Consider the following 27,530-nt stretch of genomic DNA (forward strand, 5'->3'; position numbering starts at 1 on the left):
AAGAAGATTCAAAGGCATGGCCACCCTGGGTGTCTGTTACAGCCGGTCAGAGCTCTGATTCCAACTGCCCAGCGCTCAGAAATGCCACCACCAGGCCAACCCACGTTGGGCCTCCGGCCTCTCACGTTGCCTCTGCTTTCTACAAACAGCCCAAGGGAAAGGAGACTCCTGTTCCTCTCATGACAAATGGCCGGCTTCACAGCACTCACATTATTTCTGGAACAAGAAGAGCCGCCAGTCTGAAGCGCACACACAGTACCTGCATTTCCTCAGTCGTCTGACAGCTGTGCTCCCAGTGAGCCTGGAGGCCTGCTCTGCTGCTTCAAGGGGCTCAAGTTCATTCCAAGAGATTCTCCTTGCAACCCGTGAATGCTCTAGAAAAAAGGAAAAACCAGCCTGTCCATATCCCCACCCCGTGCCGAGATGGCCATAGAAGGAAAGGAAGGTGAGCTTCTGAACACGAGCTCTTACCTTGGCCCCACTGCACGCTAGTATCCGTCAAGGACACTTGCTCTATGTTTTGGCAACCGCCTTGCAGGGCTTCTGGCGACATGCACAGTTGAAGCCAGCAAAAGCCATGTGCTCAGCACTGGCAGCATGTCACACCTCCAAGCTGTCAGCCACCAGGCCTCGTGGCTCTCTACACACCTTTGCTTAGGGAACTTTCTGGTTAAAGAAATGATTAGAGATGGGGGCAGGGGAGCAGTTAAGCCTCACTCCTTCATAACTGAGCGATCTCCTTTCCGTGCCCAGAGACCCTTTATCCCAGGAGTGGCCTTGAGATGCAGGGATGAAGCGGACACTGACAAACAGACCAAACTCCAGTATTCCGACGGGATTCATCTTTTTATTGATATTAATATTAAGCCACTTCCCAGCGGAACTGCTGTAACAAGATTAGGACTTGGTTTCTAAAGGTAATAAAATAACGACATCATAGACAAAGCACTGGGAACATTCTTTGCAGAGAAATTGGCTTTTCTCCTCCAGCCAGTGACCAGGTGCTTGGTGCCTCCTGGGCATGAACTCCTGGTCCTGTTATATGCACACACCTTCCTTCATCTTGGCCTTTGGAACATTCCAGGCTATGAGCCGCCTGGTCGCCTTCTCCATGCGCCTCCCCCATCACATACCCTTCCTTGTTCATCTGGACCAAGTTCCTGTCCTTCCTGTCAGTGAAGCGAGTGCTCATGAAGGGGTGAGCCATGGTCTGGTGACAAAACTAGCACCAAAAAGCTGGTTCTTCACAAAGTAAACACAGTACTTTTTTTTACTCTCGTTTATTTTTTCCTAAAGAAAGAAAAATCTTAAAAATATATGGCACTAGAGTGGTAAAACTATACAACTGCATCCAGTTAGTTTCCTACAGCGTCCAGCCACAGAGCCCACGCGTCCCCTCAGATGTAGAGCTGATGGGAGGCCAAGGTGTCCATGAAAGGGCGCACCAGGTTGTCTGTGGAGAAGTAGAAGATGAGCCCGAACGTGATGGAGATGGGAAGGGCAGGCAACGCTTTCTTGAACACCGCGAGCAGCAGGAGGGTCAGACACAAACCCTGCAGGACGCCAAGGGGAGGGGAGCAGTTAGCGATGGCCTGGGCCCCGGGATCAGGAGCTTGTCAAGGACGTGTTGGACAGTAGCCCTGGATGCCCATCACCTTCCCCGGTCCTTTCAGCAGCTCCGTGAGGGGCCCGAGAGCCAGAGTTCTCACCCCCGTCCTAACGCCCTACACGTTAACGGGTGAACCAGAAAGTGGCCTCCTGACTCGTACGTGGTGCCGCCTCCACCTGACTGCCTTCCCTGTCTGGCTATAGTAGTGACACATAGAACCTGATGGCAGCATGTGAACATACCCAGCCTTAGAGTCAGAGACCTGAGTTCAAATCACAGCGTTGTGCCCACAGGCAAAGCCCTCAACCTATTTTCTCTTCCATAAATCGGTGTCGTGACACAGGCGCACAAAACTGGCCAAGCCCTTGCCACCCTGGCGTACGTGCTCAGTGGCATCAGAGCCCCTCGGTCACCCCTCCCCTGCACCGTCACTGCATCTTGTTGCTGCCCAGAACCTCCTGTACACCTCGGTCTCACGTTGAGGATCTTGGCAACTCTGCTCCGCCCCCATCACTTCTGCCCCTAAGGACCACAGCATCTGAAAATTCCCCTGGGCGCCCCTGTGAACACCCCCAGGGCCCCCACTGCCCACTTACGATGAGGATGGCCACAAAGCAGGCCAGCGTGGTGTTCCAGTCCCCACTGCCCGTGGCCGCCGCCTTGCCCACCAGCACACTGTAGAAGATGAAGTCTCCGAGGCCGAGCTTCACGCCCCCTGTGTGGGGAAGACAGATTCAGTCCATCATCTCAGAAGCCCCAAGAGGGAGCGGCAGAGGAGGTGGACAGCAGCCAGACAGCCAGGGACCCAGGAGACACAGTCCTGGGGCACTCAGGGGGCCAGACAAGATAGTTTCACCACCCAGCCCACCTCACCGACTCTGGGAGAAGGAGTGGCTGCCTCGGAAAAACAGGCAGCGGGAAAAGGGGGAAACCGTGGGCTGGGTGACTTGCAATCTGGGCTGTGAATGCTGACATGTCTGGTAGATAACTCAGGTAAAACTGATACTTGTCACTTATTTTAATAAAAAATCAAACAAACTGCATTGTCCGGGGATGCTGGGAGGTCATACAACTTAGTGCTGAGTTTGAATTGTAAGTCTCTTTCAGGCAATTTAATTCCACTACTTGTAAGAACAGGTACAACACCTAGAGGTCCTCTCGAGACCCTTTCCCCTTAAAAATAAACAAACATTTGCAACTGGCTTATCATTACTGAAAAGTAAATGAGAGCTTCTAGAACTCCTTCATGTTTGTTTCCCTTAATACCACTGCCCCTGGACACTTGTATAGGGTAATTTTGCTCACCACAGACAATAAAAACGTTTATATAATAAACTTGACTAGGCCTGCATCAAGGAAAACTGCCTTCCTCTTCTCCCACACCCTCCTCCCTTCCAGGCTCCAAACAAGGGGTGTCCCTCTCCCTGGTCAAGGCAGTGTCTATCCCCAGCTGTGGCTGAACCTCTGGGGGCTCAGAAGTTCCTCCTCAGGTAACTCTCTCTGACCCCCGACACCTGGTCAAGGGCCCCACTGATACCCCGCATCCCGTGTTCTCCTGCACAGTCCCCCCGACTCGGAGTGTTCGTGATCAGTGCCCACCCCCAAGATGGGAGTCCCAGCAGAGCCAGGCGCCCCCAGTACTGGGCAGGCACACAGCTGGTGCTCAGTGAACGTTGCTAAATACGCACTTTAGCCTGAATGTGAAAGTCCCCACGGCCTGCCACCGAGACCTGCCACCACACCCTACCTCTGCGCGTTTCTCCTTGGCTCATGCCCTCCTCCCCGGACTGCAGGGAGCCCCATTTGCACCCCCGCCCACCCTCTGCCCCAGGCCCACACAGACCATCTGGACACGGGCACCTTACTTTCCTCCTCTTCCTCCAGCTCCTCCCCGGGGTAGCCAGGCAGGGGCGGCTCAAAGACTTCAGGGTACGTGGGCTCCCCCAAACTGTCATAGGAGTCTTCTTCTGGGTGTCCAGTGAGAGGAGATGGCCGTCATCACCATGGGGGTGGGGAGACGACAAAGGAGAGAGGAGCAGTCCAGTGAGAGGATTCCCCTGCGCTCAGGCGTCCCTGCCCCCCCACCAGCCCTGACACAGTCTCCAGACCACGCAAGAGGAACGGGGCTGGGGCAAAGGACCGTAGTCAGGCCCTCACTCAGTCCACAAGATGCCAGGAGGGCTGGTTCTCCCTTCTGCCCACCCAGACCGCGTGTCTCCCAGAGAGGCCAGGCAGGCTGAGCTGGGTGCAGGAGGAGCTGCCTCGTGACGAGAAGCTACCAGCCCCCCGCACTTACCCATCTCTGGGTCGTAGGGGAGCTGAAGGGCTCCCTGAGAGGAGGGGTCCAGCTTGGCCATGCCCACCGTCCACACCATGGCAGCTGGGGGAGAAAAAGATCACCCTCAGGCGGGGCTAGCTGGCTGCCTGGGCCTGAGAGGCAGGTGGGCCGACCTGCGTCCCCAGGAGCCTGCACAGGACCCTCAGTTCCATGGTATCTGCTTATGCCCCATTGTCCCCAAGAGCCTGCACAGGACCCTCAGTTCCATGGTATCTGCTTACGCCACATTGTTAGGGGGCCACTGGGGGCACGGTCCAGACTCACTGACCAGGTGCGGGCGGACAATGCCTCTTCCTGTCTTTTTTTTTTTGCCTCCTCATGAAAACAGTAGTAATAATGTCAGTGAACAGATTGGGAAACTGTTTTTCATTGTGGTAAAACACATGTAACATAAAACACATCACCTTAACCATTTTGAGCATGCAGTCGAATAGTGTTAAGTATATTCACGTTGTTGTGAAACAGATCTCCAGAACGTTTTCCCTCAAGGTTCATCCATGTAGCACGTGTGGGAATTTCTTTTTCAAGGCTGAACAGCATTCTGCTGTGTACCTATCCACACCACATTTTGTTTACCCGTCCATCCATCGACAGACACTTGGGTTGCTTCTCTCTTGGCTACTGTGATAGTGCTGCTGCAAACATGGTTGTACAAAAATATGTCCAAGACCCTGCTTTCAGTCCTCTTGGGTATTTACCTGTCCAGCGGTGGGACTGCAGGATTGCATGGTACTGACTGTTTTCTCTTTCTGGCCTGGAAACTGTCTTGAACTCCTGTACCATCTCTCCAGCTGAATGTCCAGTGAGCGTCTCAAGCTCAATATGCCCTCGACAACTGCCAATTCCATCCTTTCTGTTGCTCAGGCCTAAAGCTCTGACATCATCCCTGGCTCTCTCACATCATATCCCACCATCAGCCAATCTTGCCAATTCTGCCTCTAAAATGCCTCCAGAATCCAACCGCATCCTAACACCTCTACTGCTGGCCCGGGCCAAACCCCATCCCCTCTCTCCTGGGTTGTTACTCAGTCTCCAAATCTGGCTCCTGCTTCCATTCTTGAACCCCATACACTTGCTCTCCACTCAGCAATCTGTGAGGTCCTGTTAAAATGTCAACTCAGGTCAGTCCTAAACCTTCCAGTGGCATCACATCTCACTCAGGAGTAAAAGCCGAGTCCTCCCCACAGCCTGCAGGGCCTCCCGGGATCTGGACCTCCCCTCTCCTTCCTTCCCCCCACCTGCCTGGCCCTGGGGAACTCCCTGGGCACACCAGGCCAACACCCATTCCAGGGCCTTTGCACTTGCTACTGTTCCTTCTGCCTAGAATTCTGTCCCCAGGTTTTCCTAAGGCAGGAAAATGCCACCTTATGACAAAGGGCTTCCTTGACTACCTTATGCAAAATAGCATTCCCCCACTACCCTGAAGTCCTCAGGTCCCTTCCCTTGCTTTCTCCTTCCACAGAGCACTCACCTCCTGACTTAAGTATCTGTCTGGTTAGTTACTGTCTGTCTCCCCTGCTAGAACGTAAGCTCAACAGGGGTCTCAGCTCATCCTTGGAACATGCCTGGAATGTGCTTCCACACTCGAATCTTCATTTGTTAGAGATTATCCAGAACTCTATAGCTGTTTCATAAACATTTTTCCAGTGCACCCTGCAGACAGCTGAGCTGTGGAGATTCAAGCTCTCTACTTAAATTAGTGCCACCAGCAACAGACAGGAGGGCATTAAAACCACAGGGCCGTGAGCTCTTGGGGGCCCGGCCCATGTGGGCCTTGTCTCCAGTTGCCTCTCCAATGCTCAGCACAATGCCTGCCACAAAGTGGGGACCTGACACACATTTGTTACGTGCATACATAAATCAAACCCCTACACCCTGGCCTGAGCCCAGGAGCATCCCACGCACCTTCCCTTCAGAGACTTAACTTCAACCAGCCATGCAGCTGTGGAGGAAGCCCAGTGAAGGGCAGATGCACTCTGCTTCCCCAGACCCCTGCCCTGGAGAGCCCCTCTCTAAAGCCCCTTCCCCCTGGAGGGCTGAGGGGGGGACCATGGGCTCTTGGAATGTGGTCTTAACCCACCACACGCCTGTCACTGGAAGCAGATGGGATGCAGCTGTGGGGCCCCTACTGCTCTAAATTTCCAAGCTTCATCCTGTGTGTGACAGCAAGACACTGTCTGCTGTCGTCTCTAGAAGGTGGAGACCCTCCTGGGATCACCACGGCTGCCTCCTCCTCCCTTTAGTCAGGGAAAGGGTAACAATCTCCTAGACAACTCTGAAAGCCACGGCCAGGAAGCTGCCCCTGGCTCCCACCTTGGGCGCTTCTGACCCTACGTTGGGAGGAGGCATGGGGACCACTCACATGAGTATATCAGGGCAGGAAATATGGGCTCGTTTCTCTCCTGGGCAGTCTCCACCAGCATCCTCAGCGGCCCTTTGGGGCATAGCACAGCCATGAGATCTGGGAAAACAAAGTTAAGACAGACATTTATTCCCAAGCAACCCCCAAAGAGAGGAGCCAGCCCTCTAACAATAGTGTGTAGGAGGTGAGTGTGTCCCAGAGCCGTGACTGTGAGGCCCTCAGGACGGGCCCTGCCATCCTATCACTAAACCCATGGGTCCCCAGCCAGTCTCCAGAGTCTGCTCTGGCTGGAGCCCAGAGCGGGGTCTAAGAGGGCTAACTGCAAACAAGGAAGAGAATGAACTTGAGGTCCCACTTCTTCGGGCCCTAAAATGGAAGAAACAGGACTGGTGATGGTACTCACACTAACACTAATGAAATAGCAGCTAACACTCTGGATGTTCATTATGTCGAGGGGCTGTGCCCAATCCGTGCCCAACAATGGACAGTGTGTCAAGTGCTTAACAGTGTGAGGGCTCAGTAAACATTTGCTATTAATAAACCACATCAATAGCTGTGTCTACGGCACACCACATGTTTTATGAAGGTGAATCTCTCAGAAGGGAGACCACCCAGGCCCCGCAAGGAGAGAGGAGGGGACCTTCTGACCATCTGCCACATGTGTGCAGCAGTGAGGACGTGGCCCTGGATGCTGACCCCGCTGCCCACCACCAGGCTCTCGGCCCATCTGTGCCCCCTTACCATACACAGAGATGGCACCCAGGATGACCCACGCAGACCATTCCGGGAGGTACTTGATGAACACCAAGGCCATGAGCGCGCTGATCATGATGAGGTAGGCCTGCTGCAGCACCAGGGGACCCTTCCAATGGATGCACACCATGCCCACCGCCCCGAAGTTCCAGACGATCAGGAACAGGGTGGGGTAGTCCATGGCCACGTTGTAGGTCTTGAGCACTTCCCTGCAGGACCGAAGTAGAGCCCACGGGGCGCGGAAGGTACTCAGAGGAGAGGTTAGACCCTGACTCATTCAACAGCCTCTGCTCCTCAACCATTAAGCCCCAGCCTGGGTTTTTCCAACTTCTGGTGTCACTGACTAATATCCCCTTCCCTATTTCCATGAGTCCTACAGCTCATTGCTGGAAATAGTTTCTAGAACAAGGTGGGGAGTAAACCGATGTCTCATTCTTGGGTGGTTCACATAAGTGAGCACTGGGACAACCCAGAAGGATCTGAGCCCCCGGAGAAGGTCCCTGGAGAAGAGTTTTCTCCTGTCCTCCTATTTCTTTGGGCCCCTGGGTCAGGCTGATATCCCAAATCAAGGGCAACAGAGATTCCTTTTGCCACAAACTAGGAAGAACCCAGGCCCAGCCAGCCCAAAGATTAGAATGTAAATTCTGAGGGGTTCTACCATCCTTGGGTTCACAGAGAGCCTCGTCCATGATGGCTCTGTTTGTTTTAAATTAGGAAGCAGAAAGAGAGGCGTGGCCCACCATGGAGCCCACTCCTGTGTCAAAAGGCCTGTGGGAAGAGGGACCCAGGCCCTTGGAGCAGAGACACTGGGGAGGGTGTGGAACCCAAGGGGTGCCCTTCCCCACCCAGGTCCTTCATAGCCGCTCGTGCCACAGGGGGAGGGGCCCCAAGGACCCTGTGCTCGCCAGCTGCCACTTACCCGAGGTAGATATAGGTGAAGAGGAAGAGCAGCATCAGAGAGGACATGATCAACCAGCCGTGGATAAACTAGACGAAGAAACAGGTGGAATGATCACACGGTGCCCAGGGAGTCCCTTCCCACCCGAGTCTACAAATGTTCCTCTTCTCCTGGCCAAGCTTGGGAGGGTCAAGGATGAGGGTAGGGCTGTTCCTAAAGCCAGTCCCTTGGCAGCCATCAGTGGCACAGCAGTGACATTCCTTCTAGTCTCCCCACCCTGAAGACAGGCCCAGCTGGGGACACTGGGGATCTCAGGGGAGACCTGTTCTACCAGGAGTGGAACTGGTGGCCTTGGTCAGGATGTGTGTGGCTGCCTCTGGAATATGCTGACACTTTCTCACAGCCACCCCTGCCCACCCAAGGTCACTGCTATCACCTGAGTGTCATGGGACCTGCAAGTAAACCTTACTGAATGGTCCCTGGGATTGGTCACCTGACTCCTACTGACCACAGCAGCACTCTCCGTGCTCCTAGCTGGTTTCCACTTGGGCTGTATCCTCTGCTCTGAACAAGCAGCCTTCTAACCTGCTTCCACCATCCAACTCCCTCGGCACCCCAACTTAAAACTCAGGTTCATTTACACAGGTAATTATTTACTGATAAGCTTCAACTCCCACACACTTCCTGACAGCCCCGACCATCACTCACTTCCCCCTTTCTCCCCACAGCTGGGAGGGGGCTCATCTCCTTAGACTGAGCCTCTTCATCTCCCTCCACCTGCTCCACAGACGATGGCAGCCTGGATACAACATGCTACACTCACCTGTGCGTGAACGGTTTTAAGTTAGCTGATGTGTAGTTTAACTTCCTTCTAGTCCTCAGGGCTTCAAAGCCCTCCTCGGGAAAATGCCTGAAATTCACATCTAAAAGCTTATGGCATCTCTGGGGGCAATGCCCACGATTTGGGCCAGGTGGACGCCACTCTCTACCACCCCCTGGGGCCACTCCACAGCTACAGGGGGCCACCCAGCACAGCATCTGTACATCCCTGGCCTAAAGGGAAATGGGAAAATAAAAATAAGCCTGGAGGGGAAGTATAGGGTGAAGGGAGCCTGAAATAGAACATCTCACTTCTTCAGAAGGAGAAGCAAAATAAAATTAAATTTGAATATGAGAAGTAACATTTGAAAGTTTCAAGGAGGAACTCAATTAAATGGGATATGTGTATATTTAAAAGACAAGAGCACTGGGTAATCCATGGTAGGGGCAGGAGAGGGGTGGTAAGAGCACCAAATATCAGAGTCTATTTTGCAGGAAAAAAGGAACTCTGATTCTTTTTTTTTTTTTTAAAGCCAATGGCTGCTGCATAAGAGTCACCACCTGGTCGCATGGTAGGCGGGCAGGAACAGGGACAGGAAGATGGAGGGCAGGGCTCCTGCTCACCTTGTAGCAGCGGTACTTGTAGAGCACGACCAGGAAGATGGTCATGACCACGATGACACTGATCATGATGAGAGTGTTGAGCACAGAGTTGAGGAGACGCTGGCCCACCGAGGGTGTGTCTTCGGTGAACGGCGTGTAGATGCTAAGGGAGAAGGCAAGGGCCTCAGTGTTTACTCCCTGCCTGTTCTGTGTGTCCCCCACCCTAAAGGAGCCTTGGACCACTGGCGAAGATGCCCTGAGAACACCTGCCCTGGTGGAGTGCTGTTGGTCATCTCCACCAGCTGCCCTGCCTTCCAACCCATCTCCTGGTCTCCTGACCTCAGCCTGATGACTGGGCCCAAGGCCAGGGGGTGGACCCTTCATCCCTGCTCCTTACTGCCACTGGCATGGAGATGCAGGTGCAGTGGCTGGTGGAGGCCACAACCCCCCGACCCAGCCCCGCTCTCCACCCTGCCAGGGCCCCCAACTCACAGCTGTCCGTTCTTTTCCGTGTAGAAGCGCACGGACTTGATGGTGGCCACCACCACGATCATGCACAGTGTGACAGGCACAAACAGCATAATCACGTGCTTCGCCCCGTATTTGAGGGTCAGCTCTTCCTCCAGGCCTGGCAGCCGCCCGGGGACCCCACTGGAGACGTAGCGGTCAGGGTCTTCCTCCTCGTGGTCCTGGCTTCTCTGTGGAAAGCCACACTGTGAGGGCCACAGAATGCCCCCCAAGGGTGGCCTATGACGCAGCGCATGGTTATTGAAAGAGGAAAAGAGAAGTTTGTTGCTTTCCAGATATAAGGACCAGTCTACAGGCTGTAGTTTAGATGAGGGGGTGTTGGAAATCCCAGGACATCTGGAAAATTATGAGGACAACTGGAGAAGACGTAGAGTTGGTACTAACCACCGCAGATGCAAGAAGGGAGGCCAAGGTAGCCACAGAAGAGGGCAGTCTGCAGGCCCCTGGCTTAATGCTAATGGGTTTGGAGCACATCTAAAGAGCTCTCACCTAACGTCAGTACAGGGACTCAGGATGCCACTCAGCTCTGTTCACACAGCCACTCTGATTCGGGCAGAGTGAGGCCAGGGGATAGGAGGAAACCAGAAAGTAAACATTTTTGGTTGACAAGTCACAAACTAGAGTGGTCAGCACACATAGGGACTTTCTTTGATTATAAATAAGACACTGGGAATTTGGAGAGGGAGAAATTACTTTGAACTTTTGCCCCCCAAAATCAAGCATGCAAATCTGCAGCTCTGAGCCAGAGAGGCTAACCAGGAGTGAAGCATCTGGGACAACGTCGACTATGGGAAGCTGGGAAAGTACAAGTGAGTAAGCAGCTGGGGGGGGGGGGGGGGCTGGACACCTGCTAGATGCAGGCACAAATGAGTCCGCAAGAATTTGTTTTGGAATTGTGGCAACTCAGGGTCATTAGCTATCTTGGTAATTACATCAACAGCCAAAGACAAAGCCAAAAGAAACAAATCAAAAATGACTATTGCTTCAGTATTGGCACTCTGCAGAGATTCCAATCTAGATACTCAGCTGCGAAGGAAAAGAAAAAAACTCAATGAACAGGAACCGAAACAACTAAAATGCGCAAAAACTCCAGGAGATAAAAGATGAAGAAAGTAGCAAGAAAAGGCTGAGTGGCTGAGCAGTGGCCTTGAGCTGGTGCGATCTTGCTCAGGGCACAGAGGAAGACAAGAAATGAGCTCCAGTTTCAGCAAGGGGATGTTAGGTCTAGCTGGAAGAAAAAATTCCAAATGGGAAGGTTTTTAAATACTATAATGGGCAGAATAAACGAGATTCAGGTAAATTCAGACATTGTTTTGCCCTGAAGGGGAAGGAAGTGGCTTGGCTAGGTGACTCCTACATTGCCCCATTCATAAAGTTATAATCTCCTTCCCTGCAGGCTGCAGAGATAGGATCACAGTGCAGCCCACCCTTCCTGCTATGAACTGAATGTCTGCCCCTCTGAAACTCATATGTTGAAGCCTGACCCCAATGTGATGATATTAGGAGGTGGGGCGTTTGGGAGGCGATTAGGTCACTGGAGTGTAGCCCTCAAGAATAGGATTAGTGCCTTTATAAAAGGGACCACAGAGAGCTTCTTCACCCCTCCTACCACAAGGGGACACAAAGAAGACAGCTGCCTATGAACCAGGAAGCGGGCCCTCACCAGACACCAGATACCAGATCTGCTGGCACCTTGATCTTGGTGCCAATCTCCAGAACAGTGAGAATTAAACTTTTGTGTCTATAAGCCACCCAGTCTATGGTATTTTTGTTATAGCAGCCAGAATGGAATAAGACACACCCCCAGCTCAAAAGTGGAACGTGACTCAGGTATGGTCATCTCTCGGTCACATGTCTGCCATCTGCCAAAAAGGTTGCCCTCCAGCAGTTTTCCTCCTGCCATCCTTGAGCCTGTGTTACCTGTGCCAGCATCCAAACTCACTTTCACCTTCCTGCACTTGGAAGGTGAATATGCGGGGGCAGGGACTGGGGTGCAGAGACTCAGTCCACTGCAAACTTTAACAGTCTGGGAATGTGCAGAGTCTACGATAGAGCCCTCACAGGCGTGAGGCCTGGCATGGCAACCACCCACCTTTATGGACAATTCTCACTTTTACTTTCCCCTCCCTCCCGCACCTGGGAATGTCTGGTTTCCATCCATTAGGTACAGGAACCCCAGGGGCCTGTTTCGAGGTCTCAGCCCGCTGGTGGGAACCTACCCACTGGGCAGCATTCTCTCCGTCTTCCGGGCCCTGCCTGCCTTCTTGGCAGGAGCGAGGTACCGGGCTCTCGGCTGACATCAGGGACGTCCGCTCGTTGCACACTTCTTCCTCGCTGTCAGAGGCCATGAACGTGAGCATGGCCCTGCCTCCAGAAGTGCCTGGGAAAATAAACACGGGAGGTCTCATTCCAATTCCCTGGGAGGCAAAGGCAGAAGAGGACTGAGTGGGTGGCTAGAGGCCAGCAGGACACTGTGTCAAATGACTGCTGTAAAAACAACAGTCCCCATGAGCCACTACTGAGGTTGCAATGGCCTCAAGAGAGACTGGCCTTAGCAGATCCAGACCACAGGAGGCAAAACACCCAACTAGAAAAATCAGGGCCCCTCCAAACTGTCAGCACGCTCATTCATTCAATCAACATCTGTTGAGCACCTAGTATGTGCCAACGGCCGTGCTGGGCTCTGGGGATAAGATGAATAGAAGATACACTTTTATCCTTAAAAACAAAGAAAAAACCATCTGATGTAATAAATTTTATGACCCCGGTGTTCACCAGGTGGTGCAGAAGCACAAAGAAGAGACTAAACCTGAGATCAGGAATGTTTTCTAGGGAAGATAACATTGTCTGACGGACACAGAATTTTCCAGGTGGGAGGGAAGGGCACGAAGAAAACTCCCGTCAGGGCCTGGCACTGCCAGGTGGGGCTGTGGAGGTGTGAAGGGTCCGCTGTGCCATGTGAAGGAGGTACACGGCGCCCTCCACCCCACCAAGAATAGCATGGCAGACAGATCTGTGTTTAGAAATGTCAGTCTGGCCACTGACTGGAAGAGGGTAGAGGAGGGATGGGGACTCCCCTGAAGGCGTCAGCAGGGTGGATGCAAGTGAGGGGACAGAATCCACAAAGGGTCAGGAAGGAAACAGGTAGGACCAGATGTGGGAATAAAACAGAGTACAGGATGAGGCTAGGCGCAGAGGAAGGTGGGGGAGGCAGGAGGTCACCTCAGGGAAGACTGTGAATTTGGTGCAGGAACCTGGGTGTCTATGGGTTAAAAGGGAGAAGTAACTAGGAGGTGGCTGAGTGCCTGGGTCTGGGGTGCAGGGAGAAAGATGAGAGTCATGAGTTTAGAATTGAGACCACGTGGGGCGAGCCTGTGTGTGTGTGTGTGTGGTGGGAAAGTACAGCTGAGGCAAGACCCACGGGAAGACTCAGGCTGAAGGGAATACACAGGAGGGAGGTCTGTCCCCAAGGTCACTGTGCTGTCCTGAGCAGTGTATGTACACAATAGCAGCATACAGAATCCAGTGCAGCCCAAAGGGGCTGGGAAGACTTCAGATAACCCTTGATGGATCTGACTGTCCCTACCAACATGCTGGGCAGGGACGGCTGAGCTGTCACTAGGGCCAGCTCTCCCTATCACTGTCTCCTGGAAACCCTCTGTCCTATGATATATCCATCTGAGGGGGTTTATTACGTGACCACTAAAGAAATCTTATTTCAAAGAATATTTAATAGCATGAAAAAATACAACAGGCTGTTAAATTTAATAAATATAAAACTTCACAAACATAATCATTTGAATTTTCTTAGAAAATGGGTATATATATAAAAATCTGGCCAAAAAAATATTACAAAACATTAAAGCAGATTATCTTTAGATGGTGAGATTGTGAGTGATTTTTACTTAATACTTTTCTGCATTTCTAAAGCTTCTATAATAAACGTGGATTGCATTTGTAGGTTTTTTCAAGCTATTCATTTTTTTAAAGGGAAATAATGAGTATCAATATTTGACAGATTTTCTTCTACTCCCACCTCTCCTGATCCCCTCCCACTGGACTGGGGGAGCAGATGGGCTCACGAAGCCACTTTCCACCTTCTCCGGCCCCTCTTCCTGCCTGGCTCCTGAAGAACAGAGCAGCTGGGATGCATTCCCTTTGCTTCTCAGTTGCAACAGAAGCTTAATGGTATCTGAAATCCTTGCAGGGAGAAATCACCACCCAAATCTGTGCAGATAAACAACCTTGCTCAATGTTTGTCCACCTCAGAGCAGCAGTGACATCAACTCCGGAGGGAGGCTGACTCACAGGCAAGTGGGGGTGGGGCTGGGTGACTCTCCTACCACTGATGGCAAAGCCTGTTACCCACATAGCAACCAGTGCTCCATCCTCTGAAGGGGCCGCAGGAAGATGCAGGGGCTGATGGGCCCAGGGGCTGTCCAGTGCACAAGACTGTTGTTCTGGAAACCGAAAGCTGCCTTGGATTAGGACACAAAACCAAACATCCAAAACAGCCACTGCTCACCCCCATCAATCAGCTGAATGGGACAGAAATGCTGAAGTAGCCAAACCAAGGGACTGTGACCCAGAGAATTTCCCCCACCATGCTCCTATCAGCACTTCCTGCGATTATTATGGAAACCTGGTGACCCATTTCTTCAACCTTCTTTCCATTTCAGAGAAATGTAAATGTTTTGACCTTAAAATTTAAGACCAGTGGACCTCAGGAGGAAACAGATTTTAAAATGCCATAGTAAACACTGGTGCCTCATGGGAAAAGATGGAAACTGCAGCTCTCAGAGCAATTTGGGAACAACTGCACTTGCCACAAACACTTAGGGCTGCAGAGAAAGATTTGGATCCCAAACAGTTTGTTGCTGATTGTTTGGTTTTTTGCAGGCCTCGCTGAACAGGCCACTAGTTATGGTCACACCTCGCTGTGCTCCCATGACTCCTGGGAAGTTCCCAAAGGGTTTGCTAAAGTGAGGAAATTCCCTTAGAATTTTCCTTAGAAATTTCCACAGCTTCCCTGCCTGTCTGTGTCCCTAGACCCGGGGCATTTGACCATGTATTTGGCCCTGGATGACCTTCATCCATCTTCCATCTACCTTAGCCCATACCATGATGGGCATCACTTGCTGGACGGTTCTCCCCAGATGGGGGAGGAGGCTTCTGCCACATACTCCCTGGCTGCAGGGCCTCAGACAATTTATTCAACTTCACATGGCCAATTTCCTCTTCTGAAAGAAGCAAAATAGGCATACCTTGTAAGAGTACCGTAAAAACTAGAAATAATGTGTAAAGTGCCTGATACATGGTGGGTGTTCAATAAATGGTAGTTGTAATGAAGATGAAATAGAGGCAGGGACACAGTGAGAGGGAACAATGAAAGCCTGCTGATGTCCCTCTTGGGAGGGGCCGAGGGAACTCTGGCAATGTGAACATTTTGTCAAATGAAAGGGGACGTCCATAGGACCAATGTCAGAGCTGACAAGGACCTTAAAGGCCATCTGGTCAGCGTCCTATACTGGGTGGTCCAGGGCCATGGTCATGCAGGTGGCCACACAGCACACCACGTGGGCTCTCCAAGTGCACACCCACATTTAGAGGGCACATGCCTTTTCTACGGGCAGGTATGTGTCTTTTCTTTAATACACAGCTTCTCTAAAACACAGACAAGAAGTCAGTGAATTATAAATACTCACCAGATCACCTCCCACCTTACAAACTCTGTTGTCTCTCTCCTGCCCCCCCACCCCACAGTCCAGCCTGGGGGACTCCCTCTGCTACTAGTGCTCCACATGGGGGCAGAGGGAGTGGTGGCTCCAACATGGGCATGGCACAGGGACGGGGAGTGCCCACGTGTGGGCATGAGGCAGGAGTGAGGACACTGCTTCTCTGGGTCAATCAAAAGGGAAGGTGGGAAAGTGTCCTGCTACGGCACTGGTGAGATAAAAAATGGTCTACACACTAAACAAATCTGGTTTTCCAAGAAAACTCAACGAAGGCATAACATTAACAGAAAAGTAGGACGCGAAACTTCATCTGCAGTTCCCTACCTCTAACATAGTCATCTAACAGATGACTGACTATACATGGATGTGCATGAAGTGCTGGAAGGAAATGCATGTTAATAGTTATCACTGCACTGAAGGCTAATGGGCTTTTAAATCGACCTCCCTCCCTGACATCTGGTCTTTACTAAGGACTGATTCGAAATTACTCTTTCCTTGGATTTTAACAAGACATCTTCATCACCTCCAGGCCTGGAGATCAACACTGAATACACAAGGCTTGAAGCCCAGGTCAGACCAGTCAGCTCAAGGTGAGAAGAACCTCCAGGCCCTGGCCAGTGGCAGCCTGGAAGCCATGCCAGCCTGAGAGCCCTAACATTCTTCCCCCCAGCCCCTCCCCCAGCTGCTGGAGTCAGGGAACAGGTGGAAATGCTCACAAACATTTGAGTCCTAACGTCAAAGCAACAGCTGACTACCAGCCAAAGATGTCTTTAGTAGAAACATGCATGTGACCTACACACACTGCTTTGGTTTCTTTAAAAAAAAAAAAAAAAAAAAGTAGCCTGGCCAGGCGTGGCTCAGCTGTTGAGCATCGACCTAGGATCCAGAAGATCACAGTTCAATTCCAGGTTGGGGCACACGCCTGGATTGTGGACTTGATCTCCAGTCGGGGGCGTGCAGGAGGCAGCCGATCAATGACTCTCTCATCATTGATGTTTCAACTTTCTCCCTCTCTCTCTTCCTCTCTCTGAAATCAACAAAGAGATATATATTTTTTAAAAAACATATATGTACATATGTGTATATATATTTTTAATTTGTTTAGTTTTTGCTTTGTCAGGTAGTCAGGAGACCACAGGCATTTCCTGGCAGCAGTGCAGGGATACGGGTGGGCGTGAATGTGGGAAACCTCTTGCTCAAAAAACTCAAAAGATTAAGACAGCCAGCTGGGATCAAATCCTGTGCTCAGTTACCAAAGCCATGTAACAGGAAAAGTTGCTTAACTCCCTGAACCTGTTTCCCCTTCTGTAAAAATCATAGCTACTGTACTGTGATTGAAGCTGTTAATTGTGATTACTGTACAAAACAGCTTTTTACTCTACATGAAAACTCATAAAATAAGGTATGTTATGTCATGATCATCATCAATAACTAACAGAGAGGCCAAGGTAGGTGGGGAACTCTTATTTGACAAACCCTGTTTGTGCAGTGGGTCTGTGAGCAGCCCCAGAGGAGCTGAGGGCGTGGTGACAGGCATGACAACCTGCACCAGGCCTCCAGGCACATCTGAGTGGCAGCCTCTGGCGAGGCTCTTCCGCATCCTCAACTTTCTCAAACAGACAGAAAACAGGACATTCATCTCTGACACATTCACCAAGTAAGATTCTAGACCTGGTGCACAGGTACATCAACACCAACCGATACAGAATTTCCCCTGAAAACCTGAAACAATCTCCATTTCACTGTGTAGCAACATTCCTCCAAGCCCCCCACTTCCATCCTCTGCCCTAAATGCCCCCTCATGCACGCAATGCATGAACCTGGACAGCCTGCCTCCCAGTGGGTGGCTGAGGCTGCAGCTCTGAGCTGGAGCCAGGATCCCCAGCCCCTTCACCAGCTGGGCCCCCAAGACACAGCTGCTGACATGCTTCCCCACTCCCACACAACCACATTGGCACAGAGGGGAACCTGAGGCTCACACACCTGCAGCAGCTTATCCAGAGCCTTTAATTACTGCCAAAAGTCTTGGCTGAAGGCCTTGGAGGCTCAGGTGTCTACAGAATGAACTATGCAGCTACGAGGGGCATCCATAACGGAAGCCAGGGTCTGTCCTAATCAAATAACTCTTAGCACAGGCTTGGCAGCCCAGGATGGCAATTCTGAGTTAAGTTGGCTCTGCAGTTGTTCTGGTGGGATGCCTCTCAGGTTCTCCACCCCTAACGGGGATGCAGTTAGTCCACCAATCAAAAGTTCACACCTTAAAAAGGGAACAGTCGTTAAGTCAACAGACAGGAACATTTCATCCAACTATCAAGGGCTGAGGTATGGTCCAGGGCTGGACAGCGAACTAGAGGCCAAGACAATGCGTTCTAAGCCTGGCTCTGCTATATCCTACCTGGGCGACCTTGGACAAAGTTCCTTTAGCTCTGTAGTCTGAGTTTCTTCATCGATAAAATGTGGGCAGGGGACTAGCTACTGTTTCAGGTTCCTTCAGCTTCAAATGCTTGCTTCTGGGAGTCTCCCCACAGCTGTCAATGCCTGATAAAACAGCCAAACACCGCTGATGGCGAAGTCGCGGGGCTCCAGGCCCTACCCTGCGGGTCGGTTCCGCACACACGCGGGAAGACCCCCGCTCCCCTCCTGGGTCCCCTCCTGCCCGCGCAAAGCAGTACCCAGGGCCCGGTGACGGACTGGGAGCGAAGCAGGTCCCAGCCGAGAGGGAAGAGCCAGTGTCCCAGTCCCCACGCCTCCGAGCCCCACGTGCGCTGCTCCTTTAAATGCTCCGGCCCTTTAACAGCTCGCACCGCGCCCACCTCAGCGGGGAGTCGGGCGGCGGCCCAGACCCAGCCCCGCAGAAGGCCCGAGGCCTCGCCCCGAGCTCCTCTCCGCCGCTAGTTCCGGGCCGGCCCCCCGGGGTGGATGTCCGGGCGCCCTCCCCTCTGCCGCCCCCGCGCCGGCCGCGGAGGCCTGGACGGCCGCGCGCGCAGGGTCCGCAGCCCCGGAACTGGGGAAGGGACCGCGAGCGGCCGCGGCCAGGGCGCGCGGAGGGCAGGGCCCGGCTCGCGGGTCGCGGCTCCACCCGGGGCCTCCGCGCTGCGGGCGACCGGGCCCCGACCGCTAGCCCCGGGCCCCGCCTGGATGCCGGCTCACCTGCTCCGCGCTGCTCGCCGGCTGTGTTTACGCGGTTGGCCCTGCGCCCGGCCCGCCCAGGCGGCGGCGCAGACCCCGCCCCCGCCCCTGCCCCGCCCCCGCCCCGCCCCGGCGAGACCCCGCCCCTGCTCTGGTCCTGGACGCAGGCCCCGCCCCGCCACGGCGAGACCCCGCCCCTGCTCTGGCCCCGGCGCAGGCCCCGCCCCGTCGGTGACGTTGCGTCCCCGCGTCCAAGCCCCGCCCCCCGGTGCTGGCGCGCGCAGGCCTCCAGCGCGCTGCGCGCAGGTCGGTTTAAACCCGACCCGGGCCTGGGCGCCGGCCGCACCCCGAGCGGAGACCGGGCCTGTGTTCTAACGGGGCCCGGCGACACCGTGGCGCGGGCGGTAGTGCGTTTTAGATCCCCGGGTCCTAACCTTTCCCGGATTCCCGCCCCGTGATCTACTTCAAAGCCAGAGCGCGAGGGAGAGCGAATGGACATTTATTGGGTCTCAAGGACATGTGCTTTGCCATGTCGTCTTCTTTCAGTTATGGGAGCAACTCTGCGAGGGGCGGGCATTCCTACTGCTTTTTCACGCACGGGGAGATGGGGGTCCGCGCGGACAAAAGCGTTTCCCAGCTGTGCCCGGGTCGTGAATGGCAGAACTGAGTGTGGGTGTCCCGCGTGGTCTGAGGCTGCAGCCCTCGCTACCCAAGGTTCCTGGTCAGGGGATCGTTGATGGATTCATGCCCTTCAGGGGTTCTCCTTTGAGGTCATCACTCTCAGCTGCTTTTCACATGCTGGTTTCTGAGGGTGAATAAGCGCCGTCCTGACCCTGACCCTGACCCTGACCCCTGACCCCTGACCCCTGACCCTGACCCTGACCTCAGTTTGGGAAGGGGTGGCCTCTGCTGCAGGTTTTGGTGCCCCGGGGACTGTGTTTCCTTGGAGCGCCCTTGGGAAACCAGACACTGCGGGGTACACAGTGTGGGGTAGACAGTGTGGGGTAGTGGGAGCCCCAGGAGGTTAAGAACCAGATGCACCTGGCTTTGAAATCCATCTCTGCCACTTATTTGCTGCATGACCCAGGGCAATGACTTAACCTCGCTGGGCCTCCCTTTCCTCATCTGTGAAGAGCTATAATGATACCCCTCAGTGGATCGTGGAGAGGAATCAAAGAGAAATAAGGGGTAAAAGTGACAGGAGCACAGGTGACACTCAACGAATGTTAGCTGTCTTCCTTCCTCAGCCTCTCCTCTGTTGGAGGTGGGGTTTTGATTTGTTCGACATTGAAATGACAGACTGTGTTACTGTTCACAAACATTCTGCACCTCTCACTTCTGTTGTATCACGCTTTTGCGTCCTGGTGAGCACAGGACTGGCCCTGTGACTTTGACCAATGTCAGCAGAGGTGCTGCATGGCAGTTCTGGACAGAAGCTCTAAGATCCTGGGCAGGTGACACCCACTCTTCTTCTGCCAGGAGGTCAGCTGTGTTCCAGACAGAGGCTGCTCCACGAGGCTGGGTTCACAGCTAACATGGGAAGGGCATGTCATATGAGCAATAAATAAACCTTCCTTGTTTTAAACCAGAGTCACTTGTTACTGTAGCATAGCCTAGCTTGATCTGATCGATGCCTTTGACATTCAGCATCTTACAATTTTCATGAAATTTTTTCTAAACTTTTCTAAAAAGGTGTATTTACTGCATTTATGTTTTGGTAGTGGGTACTTCGTAAAGAACTAGTTCTTTTTCTTGTGCAGTTTGCATACTGTGGAGAAAATACAGAAGAGCAAGTAGAAGAAAAGTCACCTAACATTTTCATTCTTGTCTGATGTCTTTTTCTAGTATTTCTTTTGATAATTTTCTTAAATGAGAATTTGGTAGAAATTTTTGAGGTTGGAAGCCTTGCTTATCATGAAAAGGAGATTAATAGAATCTTAGATGAACGCTAATAATATCAGACCTTTTCTATGGCACAACATGGAGTGAGGCTGGCATGGTTTCTTTGTCTCCCCTGTGAGCCAAGTAGAGCCACATTCCATGACATTTGGTGCCCAAATAGTCTCACCAGTAGGGTTTCAGAACAGAGCCAGTCTGCCAGGCACAAAACCCAGCCATAGGCTAGGTACTGGCGACAGATCAACAGGTATTCCTCGTCATGTGTGACACTATGGGCACAGGGATGCTTGAAGGTCACCCTGAACCAGCCCTTCCCTTGATAGGATTTTGCCAGTATGTCTAGGAATTGCCAGCAATTGCCTGAAAGATTCTGGTCAATTCACCTAATGACCTCATATTTACAGCACTTCCTCTATGTGACAACTAAGGTGGTCTCAACCCTCCTTGGAGGATGTTTTATATTATTTTAAGGAGCTTTTGTCTGCTTCTACCATTTCAATAATTTAAGCCAGCAATTCTCAAACCTTTTGGTTTCACTACCTCTTTACACTCTTTAAAGTGAGGACTCCAAGAAGCTTTTATTTATGTGGATTATACCTATCAGCGTTTACCATATTAGAAATTAAACAGAAATTTAAAATATTAATTCAATCAAAAGTATTAACAACCAATGACATGCTAACATAACATTTTATGAAAAAGAACTATATTTTACAAAAATATAGTGAAAAAAGTGGTACTGTTTTAGATTTGTGGTAGGCAGAATAATGCCCCCAAAGATGCCCATATTCCCTGGAACCTATGAATATGTAACTTTAAATGGCAGAAGGGGCTTTGAATGGCTCCTTTACCCATGCATGATTTTGTAACATCATGTATTGATTATTTAGAAAAACATTGTTCAATGACTTATAAAGATCCTCCAAAGGTTGACACACTTCATTATACAATATAAAGAACACAACAGCATTTGTTAAAATCACCACCAACCTCACCTGAAAAATCTTTAAATATTGGGAAGCTATTAACCTTACTAGGACACACTCAAATATTCTAGAACTCTCATTTCCACTTGAAAGCTCAAATTTTTGTCATTAGCAACAAAAACCATCGGTCGTCTCCCTTGAAAGGACAGGCTCACTTTGTTCATTTTCAAGAAAATATCTACCAGATAGGCACATCTGAATAACTCGAGGTTGTCCATCCGAGTTGCAAGCAAAAACAGCGTGCGATAGAAAAATCAGCCAGCACAGCGTGCACATTGGTGTGATCACATAAATGGTTTTCCTGGGGACAACCGAGGTACTTCAGATTGTGGCAAAAATGCTTGATGCCTTCAGCCCTTTTCATTCCCTCGACCATTAAACAGAGTGCGCAAGCAAGAGTAGAGATTAAATAAAACTGATCATTTTTACTGCTTTAGGAAGTCCATTCTCAATTGAAACTGGCATTTTAAAGAAGTCACTAATTCGTGGCAGTTCCCGGTACTGTTTGGTGCCTCTGACTTCGTTTGTACTCAGGCACCAGCAGTATTACCAACCGTTGCGTTCACTCCATCGGGACACATGTCAACAGAGTGAAATAGAGTAGTAACAAAGTCTTAGCATTCACATGAAGACCACCTGCCCACACACGCCCTAGGGGCCTGCAGATGACACTTGGAGGGCCTCTGATTGGGGCTTTTTTGGCTCAGGGTTCCTCCACCGTCATCCCTGAGCTGTAGGACATGTAAGGATGGGCTTAGCATGTTGGTGTTTGTTTCTTTAAATCAGGTCAAGGGTGTGCATGTCACCTTGTCACGCCTCTGACAAGATCGATGAAGCTCACAACACATACTGTGTAGACAATTCGGCAAATGTGTGTTTTTTCTTGTAAGTAGCCTGGCTTCCTCTTTCTATTTAATTTGGCTCTGTGTGCCACCCTAGCCATGGTGGCTTATGAAGGAAAGTGGTCGCTATCAAATAGTCCCACGCAGTGAGGAATTACTCAGTTGAACGTGCAGGGGAAAGGTGTAATGCATGTTCAAGTATTTCAACAAGGAGGCCACTGGACTGAGCTGGCTCTCAGGCCTCGGCCGGCTAGGCAAGCAAACCAAAACCTCCGCCAGAGTTAATGCTTTTGAAGCCGAGAAAATGAAACTGAAGAGCAGCCACTCAGAGACGGCCTACTTGGCTTTGCCAAATAAGGCAACTGCTTACACTGTGGCCATTCAAATAGTTGCTTTGCTTTGCTTCTGCAAGTTCTCTATAAAAGCCCTTTCCCTAGCCCTGGCCCGTGTGGCTCAGTGGATAGTTTCAGCCCATGGGGTGGGTTCCCTGTCAAGGGCAGGTACCTGGCCCCAGTCAGGGCATGTGTGGGAGGCAGCCAATCCATGTGTCTCTCTCACATCAATGCTTCTCTCTCTCTCTCTCTCTCTCCTTCCCTCCCTTCCACTCTCTCTAAAAATCAATAGAAAAAATATCCTTAGGTGAAGATTAACAATATATAAATAAAAGCCCCTCCCATAACTCCAGTTGAATTCGTATGCTCAAATAAACTCTGGGGGAAAAAAAAATTTTAACATGCCTCAGTTTACCTTCAGACATGCATATGTCTGGACAACATTTAGTTTCACTATACTTTGTTTACCTCAACATCTACCTCAAAAGGTAATGTTGGGTTATGATGTGCTAATAAACACTTATTTTCTCTGGCCTTGCAAAGTTTGTTTCTATGGTGAAAGTAGTACATATTCATTAAAGAAAAAAAATTTAAATTCTAAGTAGGGAAAAGAAGACAGTAACTAATAGTCCCACCTCCCAAAGATGACCGATGATAACATTTTGATGCATTTCCTTCCAATTATTTTTTAAAATACACTATGTGAACCATTTGATAGCCAACTCCCCCCCGCCTTAACACTGCGTTATATTCATGCATTATTATGTAGTCTTTAGAAACATTATTTGAAATAGTAGAGCAATATTCCAGTGAATGGATATATTACACTATATTTAACCATTCACTTACTGTTGTACTTTTTAGACTACTTTCAAGTTTTAAAATTTTAGGACATAGACTTCTTTTTCTGTGTTTAAAATTATTTCCTTAGGCTAAATCTGCAGAAATTCAATTATTGGGTGCTTTTAAGGCATATTATCAAGTTGCTTTTTAAAAGACTTGAATTAAGGTTTACTCCCCCACAGCAACACATGAGGATGTTTCTTGCCTCTACCCTGGCCATTTTTAGATATTACCATTTTTATAAAACTGTGGATTTGAAAGATTTATTTTCAAAGCAAAACTCTGCATTGTTATAATTTACATCAGTTACTAGAAGGTATGATTCTTTTTCTATGTTTGCTTACCATTTATATTTTCTCTTTATGAATTGCCGGTTGAGTCCTTAGCCTATGTATCTTTTGGTTTCTTAATGCTTTTCTTAATACTTTATATGAACTATTTGTAACAAAAATATTGGCCCCATTTAAATACTTGCTATAAATATTTTTTGAGCCAATAAGAAAGATCAGATGTAACCGTGTTTCCATGAAGCAGAGATCTTGCCTGTATTGAAGTTAGCAAATATCAAGAGGCACATGCCAGGCAGGGCAGGCCTGGGCCGTCCTGAGTGGCTCCCAGGTCTGTCCTTGCCTAGCAGACACTCTCTGGCTTAGAGTACAGGTTTCCACCGCTTCTCACTGGGCCACTTCACATTTAAGAAAGACCCACGTCAGTAGTACCTATTTTCACTAACCAGAAGAAATCCCAAGAGGATTTTCACTGTAATGAAAAAAAAAATCTGTTACTGGACTAATGTAGGTTTTTCATAGAAGTGGGCGGCAAAAGAGTGAACTTTTGGAAAGCGGGAGATACCGGTAATGTGTGAGGTCTCCAACGAGGGGCAGCTCACACAGCAGGGTGGGGGGAAGCATTTAGGTTGTGAAAATTTCCATTTTATATTCCAGGTTGTTGTATAACTAATGTGACCTTCTCTAGTTATAAATCCACGGAGTCTAGGCTTGTTTACCATAAGCAATTCTAGGCTGGAGACATCGGGCTGAAAGAATTTCATTAATAAGCACTCTCCTCCTAGCAAATACCCAGTTATCAGTATATTTACAAAGAGATTAGCCCGGGTCACTGGCCTTCTTTCTTTCCCTGGGAGTGTCCCCTTAGTGATCGGAAAAGGAATGGGTTACACTGGCCAGCTGCTATCCTTCTCTCCTCCCCATCTTTCAAGGCAGCTGTTTGCATTTTAGTTTCCTTTCTTTCTTTCTTTCTTTCTTTCTTTCTTTCTTTCTTTCTTTCTTTCTTTCTTTCTTTCTTTCTTTCTTTCTTTCTTTCTTTCTTTCTTTCTTTCTTTCTTTCTTTCTTTCTTTCTTTCTTTCTTTCTTTCTTTCATAGTAGCTTTCCTAATGGGTGTGAGGTGGGTATGCATTTTTACTTTTTAAGCTTTTATTAAAAGCCTGGTGTTATTGAGTCACAATCGGATTTCTTTTCTTTCAAATCCTAAGTAGGCACTTTCCGGTTCATCTGTATGTTTTCTTTGTGCAAATGTGCTTTCAGTCTCTGCTTTAAGTGTAGCTGAGTTGGTATCTTCAGATGGGAGGACAATTTAGCCAGCAGAGACATCTGCTCCCACAGAGAGTGCCTGGAATGATTCAGCCAAATTTCCTGGCATGGGAGGGTGCCTTCCTCTTTTACCATCCCTGATCGTCAGTCCCAAAACTCTGTGCTCCCCCCAGGAGAGTCCCCTTTCCAGGTAGATCTCTCACTTGGCAGTCTGAGGTGCCTGGATATATTTACAGATTATATGTTACATGTGGGAATTTAGTGGTAGTAGCCTTAATCTCACTGAGAAATAATGAAAAGATTCTAAAATCCAGTGATAATGGAAGGTACCCATTATTAAAACATTATAAACTATAGGGATGTATTCTAAAATCTCGTGCAAATTAGTAAACGCAAGTTGCACAGCTTTTCCTCTTTCTAACCCCAGGCAGGGATCTTAAGGACTTGGTGTTTCCAGGGCCTCACTCAAAGCCTTGGTTGCTGCCTCCCCTGAGGGCTCAGCACCAGCCCTGCGGCCTGGTCCTTGACAAGGTCTCCAAAGCAGCTTCTCTCCGCTAGAGGGCGGAAGGCTCCTTCGTTCAGTTCATTCTTTGACAATCCAGGGAGGCCTCTTGCTCTTTTCTGGCTGGACAGGTCTCTGGGCTCTAGTTTTCCACCATCTCTTGGACTTGGGTGTTCAGGGACCTTGCTGAGTCGGGGACCTTGGCAGTGACCCCCTCAGGGTGTCGGGTCCCTGGACTGTGAGGGTGGAGTAAGACAGATAGATGATCTTTCCCAGAGCATTCAAGGCCCACGGGGGACAGAAGAAGGGGGAGAGGGGGACAGGGAATGCCTTTAGCCTCACATTTTGAATTCTCAGAACTAAAGTAAAAATTTAAAATAAAAGAAAAATTGCAAGGTCCAAAGGAAAAATTCCTTCCTCTATGGCACTTCCTAAAAAGTCGAAAAGTGTGTGGGAGGCACAGGAAGCCATCCCCTCTGCTTCCTCACTTGATTCTGTGACCTCCTGGTAGCATTTGAGACATGTAAGCTTTAAGAGTCACGAGTTAAAAGAGCAGACACCCCCACCCTCGAGGTTCTAGGGTGTAGCCCCAAAACCTGCCTTTTTGGCCAACACCTCATTTGATTTGCAGGCAGATAGATGACCCCCAAACCACGCTTTGAGAAAGTTTCCACTGGACTTATGTCCTCTGGTGCCCTTCACTTAATCTTAGAGTTCTAATGTAAATTTCATATTCCATATGGGAAAGATCCACAAGTTTATGGATCCATAAAATTATAGATTAAAGATCCATAAAGGAATTCCATAAATTTTAATATTTCAGTTAGAGACCCATTTTTTTGTATGACCCCAAGCCACCTGAGCAGGCAATAGCTTTGTTCTGAAGTGTGGTGTCTCCCAGCTGCCCCCAACTGCTTTCATTGAAGTCACTGAGCTCTTGGAAGAACTCTTCCCTCCTGGGATAGAAGCCCCCAGATGAGAGTCTGGTCGTGCCTCTCCCTCCCCCTCACCAGGGCTTCTCTCAACTCCAACTCCAAACTCGGCAAACACAAACACACACTGTGTAGCTCTAACAAGTGCCACTGTTCTTGAAGCACAGCCCAGCAGCCAGAGGGTAGCTAATTTGCAGGCTTTGTATGGGGCCTCCTGCTCTGATGGGACTTGGTAAAAGTTAATGTCAACAAGTTTAAGAATCGGTCATTACCCTCCCATGTCTTCGATAGCCAGGGTTAGAACATGCTGAACAAAACCCCCCTGTGAGAAGTAGATGCACGAGTGACAAATAATTGGAAGAGGGACTCCTAGCACCTCTCAGTCTGACACGAATGGTGCCTTTAAGACACACAGCAGCACAAACGGCTGCATCTTCAGGGTACATGAGATTGAACACACACACAACCTGATCCCCCATCCCAGCTACCTCCTGCTCCCAGCTTCCAGCACTTCCTCGCTTGATTCTCACACTAACTCCTGAGCCTCTGGTTAGCAACCCCTGGCTATCTGCCCTGAGTCTGGTATTGAGATCTCCGATTAAATCTGTCGCCAGTTTGTAATTACCTGGTCCTGAGCCCCGACATGACTCCAATGTCAGAGGCAGCCTCTTAGAAGACTGCTTCTGGGCTTGTCTTCTGAGAGGCCATCCCATTGGCCCCCAATCAAGCATTACCTCAGAGGCACAAATGACAGCCACCTAAAACAGCTGCTTGGAAACACGAAGAGGTCCAGAGCAACAGGGAAGGAGGCTGACAAGTTGGCCTGGCCCTTAATAAGGTGGGGCACCATGGTCCGGGTTCCAGACCCT

At 50.3% G+C, this 27,530-nt stretch overlaps 1 protein-coding gene across 4 annotated transcripts; it reads right to left on the reverse strand.

Moving 5' to 3' along the window:
* Window positions 1–827: 827 nt before the first annotated feature.
* PSEN2 (presenilin 2) lies at window positions 828–18,834 on the reverse strand. Of its 4 annotated transcripts, none has more exons than XM_087828962.1 (12): window positions 18,796–18,821; window positions 18,041–18,183; window positions 12,130–12,290; window positions 9,875–10,080; window positions 9,404–9,545; window positions 7,982–8,049; window positions 7,051–7,271; window positions 6,310–6,408; window positions 3,906–3,989; window positions 3,475–3,573; window positions 2,206–2,324; window positions 828–1,553 (listed from the first exon to the last, which is right to left on the reverse strand). In XM_087828962.1, exons 3-12 carry the CDS (start codon window positions 12,268–12,270, stop codon window positions 1,398–1,400), a joined length of 1,335 nt encoding a protein of 444 aa, XP_087685088.1. In that variant the 5' UTR covers window positions 12,271–12,290; window positions 18,041–18,183; window positions 18,796–18,821; the 3' UTR covers window positions 828–1,397. The 4 variants fall into 4 exon arrangements, with proteins under 4 accessions (XP_087685088.1, XP_087685086.1, XP_087685087.1 ...); XM_087828960.1 differs by having other exon boundaries at window positions 3,475–3,576; XM_087828961.1 differs by lacking the exon at window positions 18,041–18,183 and having other exon boundaries at window positions 3,475–3,576; window positions 18,796–18,834.
* Between the last annotated feature and the right edge of the window lie 8,696 nt (window positions 18,835–27,530).

The sequence above is a fragment of the Miniopterus natalensis genome, chromosome 21 (genome assembly GCF_054644295.1).
Source record: "Miniopterus natalensis isolate mMinNat1 chromosome 21, mMinNat1.hap1, whole genome shotgun sequence".
NCBI lineage: Eukaryota > Metazoa > Chordata > Mammalia > Chiroptera > Miniopteridae > Miniopterus > Miniopterus natalensis.

Excerpts from the sequence above, each read along its gene's own strand:
- PSEN2 (XM_087828961.1), bottom strand. The coding sequence starts at position 12,270 with ATGCTCACGTTCATGGCCTCTGACAGCGAGGAAGAAGTGTGCAACGAG. Across the intron at positions 3,577-3,905 it reads CCCCTACGACCCAGAGATGG|AAGAAGACTCCTATGACAGT; the intron begins GTAAGTGCGGGG and ends CTGGACACCCAG. Across the intron at positions 1,554-2,205 it reads GCTTTGTGGCCATCCTCATC|GGTTTGTGTCTGACCCTCCT; the intron begins GTAAGTGGGCAG and ends GGCGTCCTGCAG.